Source organism: Halichoeres trimaculatus, unplaced genomic scaffold (assembly GCF_033239565.1).
Source record: "Halichoeres trimaculatus isolate MK-OKI-2021-1 unplaced genomic scaffold, fHalTri1.1 fHalTri1_scaffold_5, whole genome shotgun sequence".
Taxonomy (NCBI): domain Eukaryota; kingdom Metazoa; phylum Chordata; class Actinopteri; order Labriformes; family Labridae; genus Halichoeres; species Halichoeres trimaculatus.
Window position 1 is genome coordinate 23,187,008 of NW_027437183.1, and position 13,142 is coordinate 23,200,149.

General features: G+C 41.0%; 1 protein-coding gene across 1 annotated transcript; it reads left to right on the plus strand.

Moving 5' to 3' along the window:
• The first annotated feature begins 615 nt into the window (after nucleotides 1-615).
• LOC141790888 (TBC1 domain family member 10A-like) lies at nucleotides 616-12,676 on the plus strand. Its single transcript, XM_074671038.1, has 9 exons — nucleotides 616-1,294; nucleotides 3,249-3,348; nucleotides 6,347-6,454; nucleotides 6,831-6,937; nucleotides 7,029-7,143; nucleotides 8,142-8,207; nucleotides 8,608-8,797; nucleotides 8,895-9,049; nucleotides 10,270-12,676. The coding sequence occupies exons 1-9, from the start codon at nucleotides 1,113-1,115 to the stop codon at nucleotides 10,771-10,773; spliced, it is 1,527 nt and encodes a 508-aa protein (XP_074527139.1). The 5' UTR covers nucleotides 616-1,112; the 3' UTR covers nucleotides 10,774-12,676.
• Nucleotides 12,677-13,142: the final 466 nt, after the last annotated feature.

Here is a 13,142-nt window from a genome sequence, read left to right on the forward strand (position 1 = left end):
AATGAAATGTGGAATAAGATTATCAATCCTTACTTAAGTAAGAGCCTGAAAGTAACTGCAGAGAATTTTGTTATCTGTTGTACAAAGGATCCATTGGGCTACACAGCTCGAAGAAAATCCTGACAACATGATGGCAATGAAAAAAAGTAACTCAAGTCAAAGTCCATGGAACTGGATGCCTGCAGCTGTCGGGAATAATTGCATGTTGCGAGCACAGTTGTCTTTATTTTACAGCTGTAGTTAATCAGAGATGTGAACAATGCCTCATAGACAGCTATTGTCTTTTGCAGTGAGGCAGTGAAACCTATAGCCAGGAGAAAAGTTCAGGGGACTGTCATTAAAATGTAACAGAAATAAGGCAACAAACACTACCAAGAGTAATGCAGACTTTATCCTCAGATACACTAATGACTACCAAGTGCCGAAAACTCCAGGATTATGGACTTAGACTAAACACAATAGTGAATGGACTGGCCAGCCTAAATTGGTGGTTTACTTGGACATCTGCCCTGTATTATATGATTTATATTGATTGCAGTGCAGCAGAGACTGTGCACAGTGTGTTTTCCGGATTTAAGGGATACTTCCTTATCCAGCCACTAGGAGTAACAGAAAAGTAAATCCAGCCCAGGACGCGGACAGGGCTGCTGGTCGAAGCAAAATCTCAGCACAGTCGGGATGACAGGGCTGCAAACCAGGGCACTATTAGCTGATAAAAATGACAAACTAGCTAACTAGAAGTTAGTGAACGGTTACGTATGAGGAAAGTGTTGATAATGTAGCGTCGGTTTGTTGAAGTTAGGGTCATTGTAGAAATAGTTTTGGCGAGCGTTGGCACGAGCGGTTCAGGTTAGCAACATTAGCTCACTTACGTTAAATCTGAATAAGTTAGCTAGCATAACCTAAGTTGACGTGGCCTGACAGTTGTAGGGTAACATACGATTACATTGAAAAGGGGGAGATTAGTACAACACTTTAACCCAAGTCAAGAAATCATGGCGTCGATGCTGTTTCTTTCGACAACATATCCAGAAGAAGACTTTTGACTTTGGGCTGTCAACAAGCTCACTGACGTTAGCTAACCTGGCTAATCAGCTAGCTCTACTGCTAACATGGCCAAAATAGAAAACGGCCGTCAATCAGCGGACACAAGGAGTATCCAGACTGTGAGCAGCACTCATCTGGACGATGAAAGCTCCCTGGGATCAGACTCTGAGATCAACGGCTTCACCAGCGACAGACAAACTGATAAATATGGATTTATCGGAGGGGCGCAGCAGAGCATGGAGGGACAGTAAGTTTGTTTGAACTCCACAGTGATTCATTGACTTCTGTTTGTGTTATCCTTCCAGTTGGAGCTCATCTAACAGAAATATGGGCATAAATTTATCATGTGACTTCAGCCAAAGTTTAAAAGCAGGGTTAGTGAAGTTTAACAGTTACTGTAGTTATGGAAACATATCACAAGTGTTTGTTGTCTCGGTACCTCTGCACAACAAACCTCCCACCAGCTGCGTGGCACAATGTGTGTTTCATACCAAGTGCTGCATTCTAAAACTGGGAAATAACAAATACTAAAGGCAGTCAGGCGAGGGTTGATTAAAAAATGTAGTGGATTTTACTTTCATTTTGTAGAAAAAAAATGTCTTGTTGCTGTAACTTGATTATTTGTCTAAGAGGCTGAACAAGTGACGAATGCTGTCTTGTTTGTATGTTTATGTCTTGTCTGTGAAATAATTCATTCATAGCCTCTAAGACAAGAGACAGTTTCCCCCTAAGAGGGCCTTTCTGTTCTCTCTTTAGTAACTTGAGGCCTGAAGCCTAAATCACAGCTCTGAAATAGTGGAAGGAGTGAGTGAAAGTTGTGCCAAGCACAGGCTGGCTGGGAGTTTCCTGTTTTCAGGAGTTTAGGCAGACTTGGAGCCCAAGATTTGGTGCCTTGTTTCTAAAGGGGCCTCTTTTGGCTCCCGTTTTTATAGGTGGTCACACACCCAGGATTTAACTTGCTCTATTTGGCAGTAATTGAAAGTAACTCATCTTTAAAAGCTGAGGCCAGCGTAACACATATTGTTGAACTGATCTGCAGCATTTACCGTGCTTCTTTTTTTAAACTCGCAGAGGGCTGTCCCACATTCACAAAAAAAAACTCTTTGAAGAAGTCTGAGCCTCACAATTACAGGCTATTGCCAATGAGAAAATTACATAGCTTTGTCAAGCACCATACGTCGTTCCTAATGTAGGTTAGACTTACTTTTTTCCCTTTAGAGAACATAATGTGCAGGCCTGATGTCTTTCACTTGAAAATGTTCTAAGATTAAATTGTATCACTCAAATCAGTCAACTTTTTACTACAGCTCTTTGAGGTTTAACAGGCTTTGCCATCAAAGGACTCAATCTGAGCTGGTGTCTTTTATGGTCTCTTCAAAATAAAGTTAGCGGTTTTTTTTTTGACTCTTTGCACTGGGTTCTGACTTCACATGAGCACCACACACTAAGATCTGATGGCACACGGAGAATGATGGAAAGTCACTCGGAGGATGTCTCTCTTAAACAATGGCTTTTTTTAATCAAAACAAAACATTTTTGGTCTTACCACCTAGGTGGAAGTCAATATGGTTCAGCACTGGCAGCCCTTTAAGTCTCTTGATATGGGACCATTTTTGGGGGACCTAGCATAAATAAAACTGGAATGTTAAAGTAACAGAACTTAACAAAGGCTTTGACAGAAGTACACTTCAATATATGAAGTGACTGTAATAAAGTAATAAGTTATATTTTACATAATAAAATAGTATAATAATCATTTGAAAACTGAACTTTGTGTCTGTAGGTTTGTGGTCAGTTGTTGTGAGAGCTAAGGGATAGAAGTGAAGCAAATGTCTAAAGCAACCATATTTAAACCTGCACAGTTTTCTTTTGCTGCTGGTAGTTCAGGATCTGGAACATGTGAACCTTTGCTTACACTAAAGCAACAGAGTGTGGATGCTTCTTGAAACGTAACACACAGGCTTGATCAGTCTTGGTGCCAGTAGGGCACAACAACCACGGTGTGTTTAGTGACCACTGTTTCTTTTTGTGTGGCTGATGAGATAACAAATCCAGACCCTATTTATACAACCATGTACGCTCCCAGAATGTACATTAGATCAGGAAATTGTTAACCTGTTACTTGCTTGTGTTTCTGTTTAATCTGTTAACAATAAAAAGTTTATTTCTCATATTTATTTTACTTTTTTATTTTTCCTCAGAACTCGTGAAGTACCTCCAGAGGTGCTCAGGCACAGAGAGGTGAAGTGGCTGGAAATGCTCAACAACTGGGACAAGTGGATTATCAAGAGATTCAACAAGGTCAGTGCTGTGTTTTCCTCAGTAGTGTAAATAGACTTGTTGGTATGGTGCGTGACGTGATGTGGTTCAGATTTTTCTTCAGCTTGTATCTCAGTTTTAATCCCAGTTGTGATGCAACTGTCTCCAGGCGGCAGTTTTTCCCTCCCAAATATATTTACACACACACATGATCAGACAAGGCAAATGGCATTTCCCAAGTATTTGATTGCACAAGGAAAAGACTCTTGCGGATGCATTGTTTGCAGCATCACTCGTCCGACTGGTTTCTCCATGAAACGCGCTCAGCAGTTCAGCACGGAGCCACAACTTCACCTCATTTCCATGAGTCAGCAGCAGGGCAGGACACAACCCATCCCTTTATCACACCATGTGACAAATTGACAGTCTCAGATTCAGGGTGGGGCTGTATTTACTTCCTTTGAGAAAACCGTGTAATAAAGGTGCTGTGGATATAAACTAAAGCTTTTTCCAAATGCAAGAAAGACTCAAAGTTAGGGGGAAAATAAACCTTGTGAGGAGGAGAAACTGCCAATTTGAGCTGTAAGCAGTTTTCGTTCACCTGTTCAATAAGTGGGCTCAAAGGTCTCTAAACCCTTGTTGTCCTCCTTTAGTTCACAATGACTGTTTTAGACGCCGTAATCTCAGGGGGGACATTTGCCAGCTCTTTCTTTGGGAAAAAAATAATAATACAACAGGAAGTTAAACCAAAGCAAAATGGCTTGCAAACAGCGTAATGAAATATGTTCTAATTTTTTCATTTTCATTCGTTTATTCCAACACATTGAAACAGTGGTCACCAACCTTTTTGGGCCCAAGATCTTGAAACCCAACCGGCATGAATGCAAGATCTACCTAATGAAGACTTCAGGAAAAATGGAAAAAACATTATGTATTTCCAGTTTTAACAAGGCTAGATGTATGAATTATACTTAAGTCTCTCGTATTTAAGTGTTGGAACTGTTTTGCATACCCACTGAAACCCTGTGGATGTTATAACTTTACCTTTTACATTATGAAAAGTTGGAACTTTGACATGTGTTGTGGTCTGGCTCATAGCTACAAACAGCCTGTCAGAGACACTCAGTAGGGTGGCTGACAATAAGATGGCTCCTGTTCTTTCAGTTGTCTGCATGTGACTCTGTGTCTATCAAGTTAATACAGGACATGCACATACAGGAGTTGTTTTTTTAAATTAAATATAGTCTTGCCATTACTGCTTTGAATTTCCCTTTTGTAGTAATTCAAAGGTTTATCTTAATTTTGTCTTAAAAGCACTGCTTTAAAATAACAGACTGGGTGACACGTATTATGTATAATACACTTTTTATTCTAAAACCACAAACTGGGATTTAATAAGTATACAGTTATAGCCATTCATAGTTTGTAAAGTAGAGAGCGAAGTTAGATGAGATAAATGGTGACAATTTGTAAGTGTGCAACCCCCCCCCCCCCCCCCCCCTCTTTGAGCCACCCCAGTCTGAAAGTCTGGACACGCCCCTGGACAGAGACACACATTAACAGTGTGATATGAAAGCTGACAGGCTTTCAGGTTTGATCACTAAAAGATGGAGGAAAACTCCTGAGAGGTAAGAAAGTCAAACTAAAACTTCTGCCCCAAAGGGAGCAGAAAGGTTACTCCTGTAGGAGAGCGAGGAGGATTGATGATCAGCTGATGCAAAATACACGCGAGTGTTGGAGCGCAGCACTCATCATTACAGTATGCACAAACTGATTAAGATGAAGGTTGAAGTAAACATAACCCACACAGAGTGACAGGGGGAACTTCTGCTTCTAAATCTTACAAATCTGGACAAAGTGTAGAATGGAAGTTTTCTCTGCGACTCCCGAGATATTGAGGTTATGACATGAATCATTACAGCATAGAAAACACAGAGGTAGATGACAGTGCATCTGTAAGCACTGGAAAATGACCATGAGAAGCGTGGATTCGACTTTCTTCAGCAACTTTTCGAGTCATAGTCAGCATTTGTCGCAATCGGCAGGTTGGGGACTTCTGTGTTTAAAGAAAGACAAAAAAGTTAAATATACAAAGTTTTTTGGCAGAAAAAAATGAAAGAGACAACTGTATAACAACATATATCATCATACCTTGTTGGAAAGGGTGTGCAGTGTGCACCTGAGACATTGTGTCAACAGTGGCTTGTTGCTCATGAAAAATGATACCACCTTCACTTTAACACCATGACCTATTTATGCTTAAGGCACCGTTAAGTTATGTGTACTTGTGCACAACTTTGCCTTGTTTATAGATGAAAAAGAGGGCTAATGAAAGCTGCTATTTTCTTACTCTTTTCTCTATCCCTCTCTGTTGTCACTGAGCAAAAAAAAAAAAAAAAGCAAAACAAACAGTCCTGATATAAATTCATGAATTATAGTGTGTCATTAAATTGTGCCCCAAGCTTCTATGGATCTTTGGCTTCAATCACTTCCTTGTGGCGTTATGCCTTTGAGATGCTACAGTCTTTATTCAGCACTGATGAAGGGCATTGGTTAAACTTAGTTTTATCTTTTATCTACCGTCTTTTTCTGAAAATGATTTTTTTTTTTTGGAGCAAACAAGCTGACGCCACCATATTGGAAGTGGAGCAGGCTTTGAGTCTCCACACTAACAGCTATAGGGTGCCCGTCAGTCATGTGAGCTGAACTGTGCTACTGATTGTACCTCAGGATCTTAATATCTTCTAAACTGCCAAGTGAGACAATCCCTCCTCACCACCACCACCACCACCACACACAATTTAATAAGTTTAGTTTTTTCTTTTGTTTTCCAGCCATTATGATGCAGAGTGCTGTTTAAAAACACATCTGCAGTTTACGTTGTAAAAGAAGGAACAAACTTGAGGTGGCAGGCTGAGCAGTTTTGCATAAACTGCAGCAGCTTGAATGTTTCTCCTCTCTGCTTTTGGCACACTGTTGTCTCTCATGTTTCTACTGCATCTTTCCGAACTCATTGAGCTGTTTATTCTTTGTGACATAGGTGAGGCTGCGGTGTCAGAAAGGTATCCCTCCTGCCCTTCGTGGTCGGGCATGGCTCTACCTGTCCGGCGGGAAGATGAAGAAAGAGCAGAACCACGGCAAGTTTCAGGTCAGAGAATTGTGTCCTTTCACTTCCTCATCACTGTTTTATTCTTCTGTTTTCTGATCTCAGTTTGTTTTAAAATTTAATTTGAAACAGTTACTGAAAGTTGTTGAACGGATTGGCACCTTTTTTGATTGAGGATCCAGATGTTTTTTCCACGGAGCTGAAGCAGGGTTACATTTATATCAATATGTTTAGAGTGAACAAGTGAAAACTGTTTTTACAGATAATGACACAGCTTGTGTTTTCTCAGATAATCTTTTAAAACAGGAGTGATTTCTCTTCTAAATAAACTTTAGAGACTTACTTCTACCTGAATGGGATTTAAAGCTGTCTTTAAATCAGAAAAGCATCTCATCACTTGTTCTTTGTGTAAATTCAGGAGCTGGACTGCGAGCCCGGAGACCCCAAATGGTTGGATGTGATTGAGAAAGATCTTCATCGTCAGTTTCCCTTTCATGAGATGTTTGTGTCACGGGGAGGACACGGGTAAGCTGTCTGATAGGCCGTGACATTAAGCTCTGAAACTGATAACTAAGATAATCACCAGATAACCTTTATGTGGTTCAACCGTCCACAGGCAGCAGGACCTGTTCCGTGTCCTGAAGGCTTACACTCTGTACAGACCAGAGGAGGGGTACTGCCAGGCTCAGGCTCCCATCGCTGCTGTTTTGCTTATGCACATGCCTGCCGAGGTACGCCTCCCCCTCGACCGCAAACACCAAATAAAGTGCTGTGTTTGGTGCGAGTGAACTGTCACCATGTGTTTGTAATAGTCTGTTGACTTTGTGGTTTTTGTCTCTCTGGGTGAGTGCTTCAAGACAAAGCTCGGAAGTCTGAGTGTTTTTGTCTTAAAGGGTAAAACTCAACCAAAGAAAATCACACATGGCCTTTTGAATATAATTCCTAGTTCTTTTTTTAAGTTTGAGACCTCGAAGAAGTCTATTTTTAAGCCAGCTGCACAGAGACAGACTGTACGGATGATGTCATGTGGAGATAAATCCTTGAGCTTGTCCAGAAAACTGAATTATAGATAAACTTGAAGAACATTACAACCTGGTGACTGTTTTGGGAAGGAGCAGAGCCTTTGTAATTCATAATGATGGCCTTTTAGAGCCAATAAATCTGTTTCCTCCAGCAAATAGTATGAACCCAATGTTTAGGTCAATCATGTGTCATTTGTTATTCTCCTAAAGCCTCTGATTTCAGCGAGGCAGTTTCAGCTCTTTGTTTGGGTTAGCAAAAATAATCCACTTAGCCCATGCAATTTTCACTCTAATGTGAGGGGTTTTGAACATTTCTCTGAAGAGAGGTGTTTACATGGCTAAACAAAATGCTAGATGATTGAATAGGGTGTGAGAAGAAACATATCAGATGACATAAGATAAAATAAACCAAGCAGTGTGTGGTACACTTTAACAGAAGGTATGGATTATACACTTCCTTGTTTTAGTCCTGTTATGACCCACCTCAGAGGAGCTGTTTTGTTACACCTACAAACTTCACAGTTCTTGTTTCTGAAGTTTAAAGACTGTTTTAGCAGAATTATTTCAGAATGAAGCGGCTTGCGTTTTTTCCCTTGTACTATTTAAGTCAACATTTGTGTTGTGAACCTGTGTTGTGTGTGAAAACCTCAGACACGTCCTGTAAAATGAGCGCTTTCCTGACATCATCTGTGTGTGTGTTTCCACAGGATGCCTTCTGGGGGCTGGTCCAAATTTGTGAGAAGTATCTTCCTGGCTACTACAGCCCTGGCCTGGTGAGAGCGAGTCACGTGCAAGAATGCATAATAACATCATTAGGTGCTGGAAGTGAGCAGAGAAATTACTTCATGTGACTCTGCTGTTCCAAGAACAACAATCCAGACATATAAAACGAACTTTGGCTGTGGTTACAATGAAACTGGAATGTTTTGTTGTTGCTGCAAAGGTCACAGTGTGGCAAACTTAGTGATGAAACTAGCAGGGCGTTGTCTTGTTCATCAGATCATTATTAAACTTTGGATAATTTACTTGTATTGGGTTACAACATAATCCAATGAGAGAGGGTTATTTCTGATGGATCAACATCAGCATGTGTGTCATGTTTCAGCTCATACAATACAAAGAACAATGTCTCCTGTTTTCTCTGTAATCGTCTCCTACTTGTGTGTCTTTTAGGAAGCAATTCAGCTGGATGGAGAGATCCTGTTTGCTCTGCTGCGACGTGTCTCCCCGCTAGCTTACCGCCATCTGGAGAAACACAAGATTGACCCCATCCTCTACATGACTGAGTGGTTCATGTGCGCTTTTTCCAGGACGCTGCCCTGGGCGTCTGTGCTGCGTGTCTGGGACATGTTCCTCTGTGACGGTAACAATGGCTCATAAATGGTGCAGAAGATAAGCTGACAGTCATACAAGTTTCTCATTATTATACTTAACCATATTCTTCTTCTTCTTCTGCAAAGGGGTGAAGATTATCTTCCGTGTCGGTTTGGTGCTGCTGAAATGCATGCTGGGTACCAGGGAGAAGCTGAAGGCCTGCCAGGGCCAGTATGAGACCATGGAGCTCCTCAGAGCAATAGAGCCTCGATACATGCAGGAGGGCTACCTTGTCCGAGATGTAAGAGAAACCTTACGTAGTGGCTCAGGAGAAAGCCTTCTAACCTGAATGTCTTTGTCATTTTTCTTTATGCAAAAGGCTGAACTTTAAAAGCTGAAATACACCAGATGCGTCTGCAGTGCGTCTCCGTTCCGTCACTGGAACAGATCAGATAGGTTTGCATTTAAGTAAATGTGTTAGCTTACACTGGATCCGCTACGGTGCAGTCTGTCTGCATGGCTGGTCCAACAGGCTGCAGCTAATACGCAGCCATCCTATTTTTTGACAAACTGTGTCAAAATTGATTAGCATTTAGCTTGACTACGATGATAGACATAATAAGCGCCGCCAGATCTGGAGTCAACAGGTTTGAGGTTTTACAGCCCAACATGAATGAAGAGAGACTTGTCAATGGATTGGGAAGTGCAGGAACTTCTCCATCTCGTGACTCTATTTCTCTGTCAGTCATGCAGCTTGTCGGACTGAACACGCAGCTGGTGTGAGTTAACAAATGCAGTCAACACGCAACAGAACAGAGTCAGACTGCAGATGTACCTGGTGTATTTGATGCATAAGTTTAAGGAAAGTTTAACCAAACTATATTTACAGCAGCAGATTCTCTATTAACATTAATTTTTTAAAAATGGATTGTGTATGGTTTATTTCTCTGTGGCATGGGAAGGCAGTTAGGCTTTTACTGCTTTGAGTTCTAATATTTATGGGTCTTTGAACATGCAATTTATCGTACAAATTAAATTCCTGACAAAGTCCATGAATTGTGCATAGATACAGAAATCTTTATTCTGAGTCCTGCTTAAACTCCAACCAGCTCTGGAAATGATGTGATATTACACAGGCCCAGTTCTTTAATGGTGTTGGAGTGTGGTGTCAGTCACCAGCAGTAGATGTTCATAAATGCAGCTGAGGAAACAGACTCCGAGTGTTGAAGTGAAATAGAGACTGATTGGACTTAGAGCTGGCTGCTTCCTCTGCCAGGCTTTGTGTGAGTCTGTCCACTCTAACAATACCTCCTCTCATAAGAAGCGTTGTCCTGACACCAGCCCTGAGGCTCTGTGGCATTTACTGACAAAGATCACATTTGTACACGACGATCAGGCATGGAACGAACATACTGTATTTTCCAGCAGGGGCTGGTCTTTTCTTCCTACAGTTTCCTCTGACAGTCATCCGTATGTTTCTGACACAGCTGTGACCTGGTGACGTATCTCTTCCTGTTGCAGATCCTAGAAGTACCAGTGACGGCACGAGATGTGGAAAGAGAGCATCACAGCCAGCTAAAGCGCTGGAAAAAGAACCGCGGTGAGCTGAACTTCAAGTCACCCCCGAGGATGCATGGTGCTCGACTCATAATGTTGGCTGAGCCGCCAAGGCGCCAGGACCTGCAGCAGAACCCCACCATCGTGCTCGAGGTGCCCCAGCCCACCCCGAAGCTGAAGAAAGGCAAGGAGGAGAAGAAAAGCAAGAAGAGGAGGAGCATAAAAAAGCCCCAGCCCATTGAAGAAATCCCTAATCCATACTCTCTGCCCACTGACCCCCCACCTCCACCCACGACTCCCCCTGAACCACCTCCGGTCAGCAGCAGCAGGACCCTGGAGACTGTGCCAGAGACTGAAACAGACTCAACTGACCAGCAGCCTCCTGAAGAGCTTCCTCCCGCCAAAGAATCTCCTCTCCAGCAATCTACTAACAGCCTTAGCAGCACAGAGCAGGACACGTACCTGTAGCTCTGCAGCGTGTTTAAATCCTTGTGTATGTACGTGTGTGTATTTGTGTGTTTTGACGAAGCACCAGCACTCTACAGTCAACAACCAGCCCGCCTTACCAAGCTCTCTGATTGGTCGGCATCTCTATTACTCTTGTGTTGAGTTGTTGTGTATTCATGTACTCATGTTAGAACCATTTTGCCTGAAATATTGTCAATCTACACTAAAGCGTCACTGCTGAGTGTAAACCTTTGATGCTAAAGCCTTTCCTCTTCTCGGTGCTCTCGACCTTAAGTCTTAAATTTCTGTTTGCACGGGAGACATGTTACTGAGTCATTGGGAGTTACTGTCATGTCTTCTGAGTGATGTGGTTTAAAGGTTTCAGTGGGAGATGTCAGAGCTCAGGCTGTTTTTCCTTTACATTTCTCCTCATTTTCAACACTATTGAGTACTTAACTTAAACTGTGCAACAAAGGGGTGTTAACTTCTTTCTCATGGCTTCATGTTTCATTCAGGGTTTAGTCCACTAGAGGGCAGCCACACAGTTACATTCCCTTTCAGTGAGTAAAGCTGATGGCAGCAGGGATTCCTTTAGTTACATTTAGTTTGGGAGGTTTTCTTCCTTTGTTTGTCTGGGGATTTTTTTTTCCAGTTGGGGAGTTTGTGCATTTCACGTTTTATGTCCATGATCATCCCTATGCATTCATGATATTCAGTCACATGATCATGTCTTTTTCTACGAGCACTATTTATTTAAAGAACAGTTTAAGCATGTCATTTGTGCATGCCCTGTTAGTGGTCACATTTTTCTCATCACCCATTGAAATTATGTAGTTTGATTCTGTGTGAACTCCAATATTCACTGTGCCAAGCACTTCCAGACACTTTAGAGCAGCACTGTTTCGGCAGCAGAGGAGAAAACTGGACATCTGCCTTATTAAAAGCTAATCAGTGGAAAGCTGTCTCTTGCCAAATGCAATTCTCTGTCATATATGTGATTAAGGGTTTGTGTCATGTGACACCTCAGACAGTGATTTTCAAACCACCTAATGGTGCTGACCTTTGTCTTAGGATCAACCATGTATCCAGTTCGGCCAAGATCATTTTGTGTATGGGGTCAATTTTTTCTAAAAATAATTTGCTAGAATTTCCAAAGCAGATCAAGACAGTGTTTTTTGTGCTTTTCTTTGACTGCCACCTGTGATCAGGTTTATTCTGTTAGCACAGTGAAGAAGCATCATGTGGTATCAAGGTATTTTGGGATGTTTTTAGCATTTCTTGTTATAAAAAACTGAGTCATTCAAACAGGGGTTGAGACTTTTTTCAAAACCTATTGGACAATCTTTTTTGTAACAGTCCAATTCTTTTTTCTAACTTTAATCACATTGACTAAAGGTAGAGGGAGTTTGACAGCACAAGGACTTGTGGTAAATGTATGTTGTGTATGTAATATTACAAAAAAAAAAAGCTCTGGTAGAGAAAAGTGTGTTTCAGTCCTTTAAAAACGCAAGGGGGATTAAAAAGATAAATGCATCTTCAAGCAAGCTTTCTTTATGCAATAACTCTCTAACTGCTTTTATTACACACCTCACAATTTGCTGACGCTATTTTATTTTAATTTAATGCTCTTTGTGTAGATATGATATGTAAAAAACAATTTGTTTTGTAATGAAATCTATTTTTCAGACTTTAATGCTATATTTTATTGTTACAGGAACTGATCTCTAAATCATTTGAGTCAGAGTCAGATGTAAAAGTTTAGCTCAACATTTGTAACACTAGAAAAAAAAAGTTCTTCAAAAAATTTGAGGGTAACTTTTGTAAGTTTTAAAATGTTCTTACGCTTGAAGACAGATTGGTAAAGTATTACCAGTCAAATTGGGGTTGTAAAATGTACATCAGACAAGCACCGGGACAAATTAATTGTCATGAGTTTAAATCTGCAAATAAAATTTTGTGAAAATCTGAGTAAGACTTGGTTTCATTGTTTGTTGATGACCACAACTCAAGGCAATAGTTTTTTCTTTGGTGTAGGGTCCTTTGTCACCACCAGGTGGTGTAGCAGAGTTGTCACTTAGAAAATGAGCAAGCTGTATGAGTGGGTACTTGTGTCACTCCACAGTGGGGAACTCAAGGAGGAGGACAGTTCATACAAAGGTACACTTAATTTCTACTTTCTTAAACCACGAGAGCTGACTGATCGGTTGCTTATGTTGACATAAACCTTGGAAGATACTGAAATCCACTTCAATACCTGTACATAATGGGTTACAAATGTTCACGGTCAATCATAACAAGTCAAAATAGTCAGTTGTAACCAAAATCACATCACATTAACATATTTATATTACAATTTTCTAGGTTTTCTAAATACATTTCCCAGAACATCG

What these genes read in the sequence shown, in the direction of transcription:
- LOC141790888 (XM_074671038.1), top strand. Translation starts at nt 1,113, where the DNA reads ATGGCCAAAATAGAAAACGGCCGTCAATCAGCGGACACAAGGAGTATC. An exon ending in TTATCAAGAGATTCAACAAG is followed by an intron (nt 3,349 to 6,346) that starts GTCAGTGCTGTG and finishes TTTGTGACATAG; the next exon opens with GTGAGGCTGCGGTGTCAGAA. An exon ending in GCTACTACAGCCCTGGCCTG is followed by an intron (nt 8,208 to 8,607) that starts GTGAGAGCGAGT and finishes TGTGTCTTTTAG; the next exon opens with GAAGCAATTCAGCTGGATGG.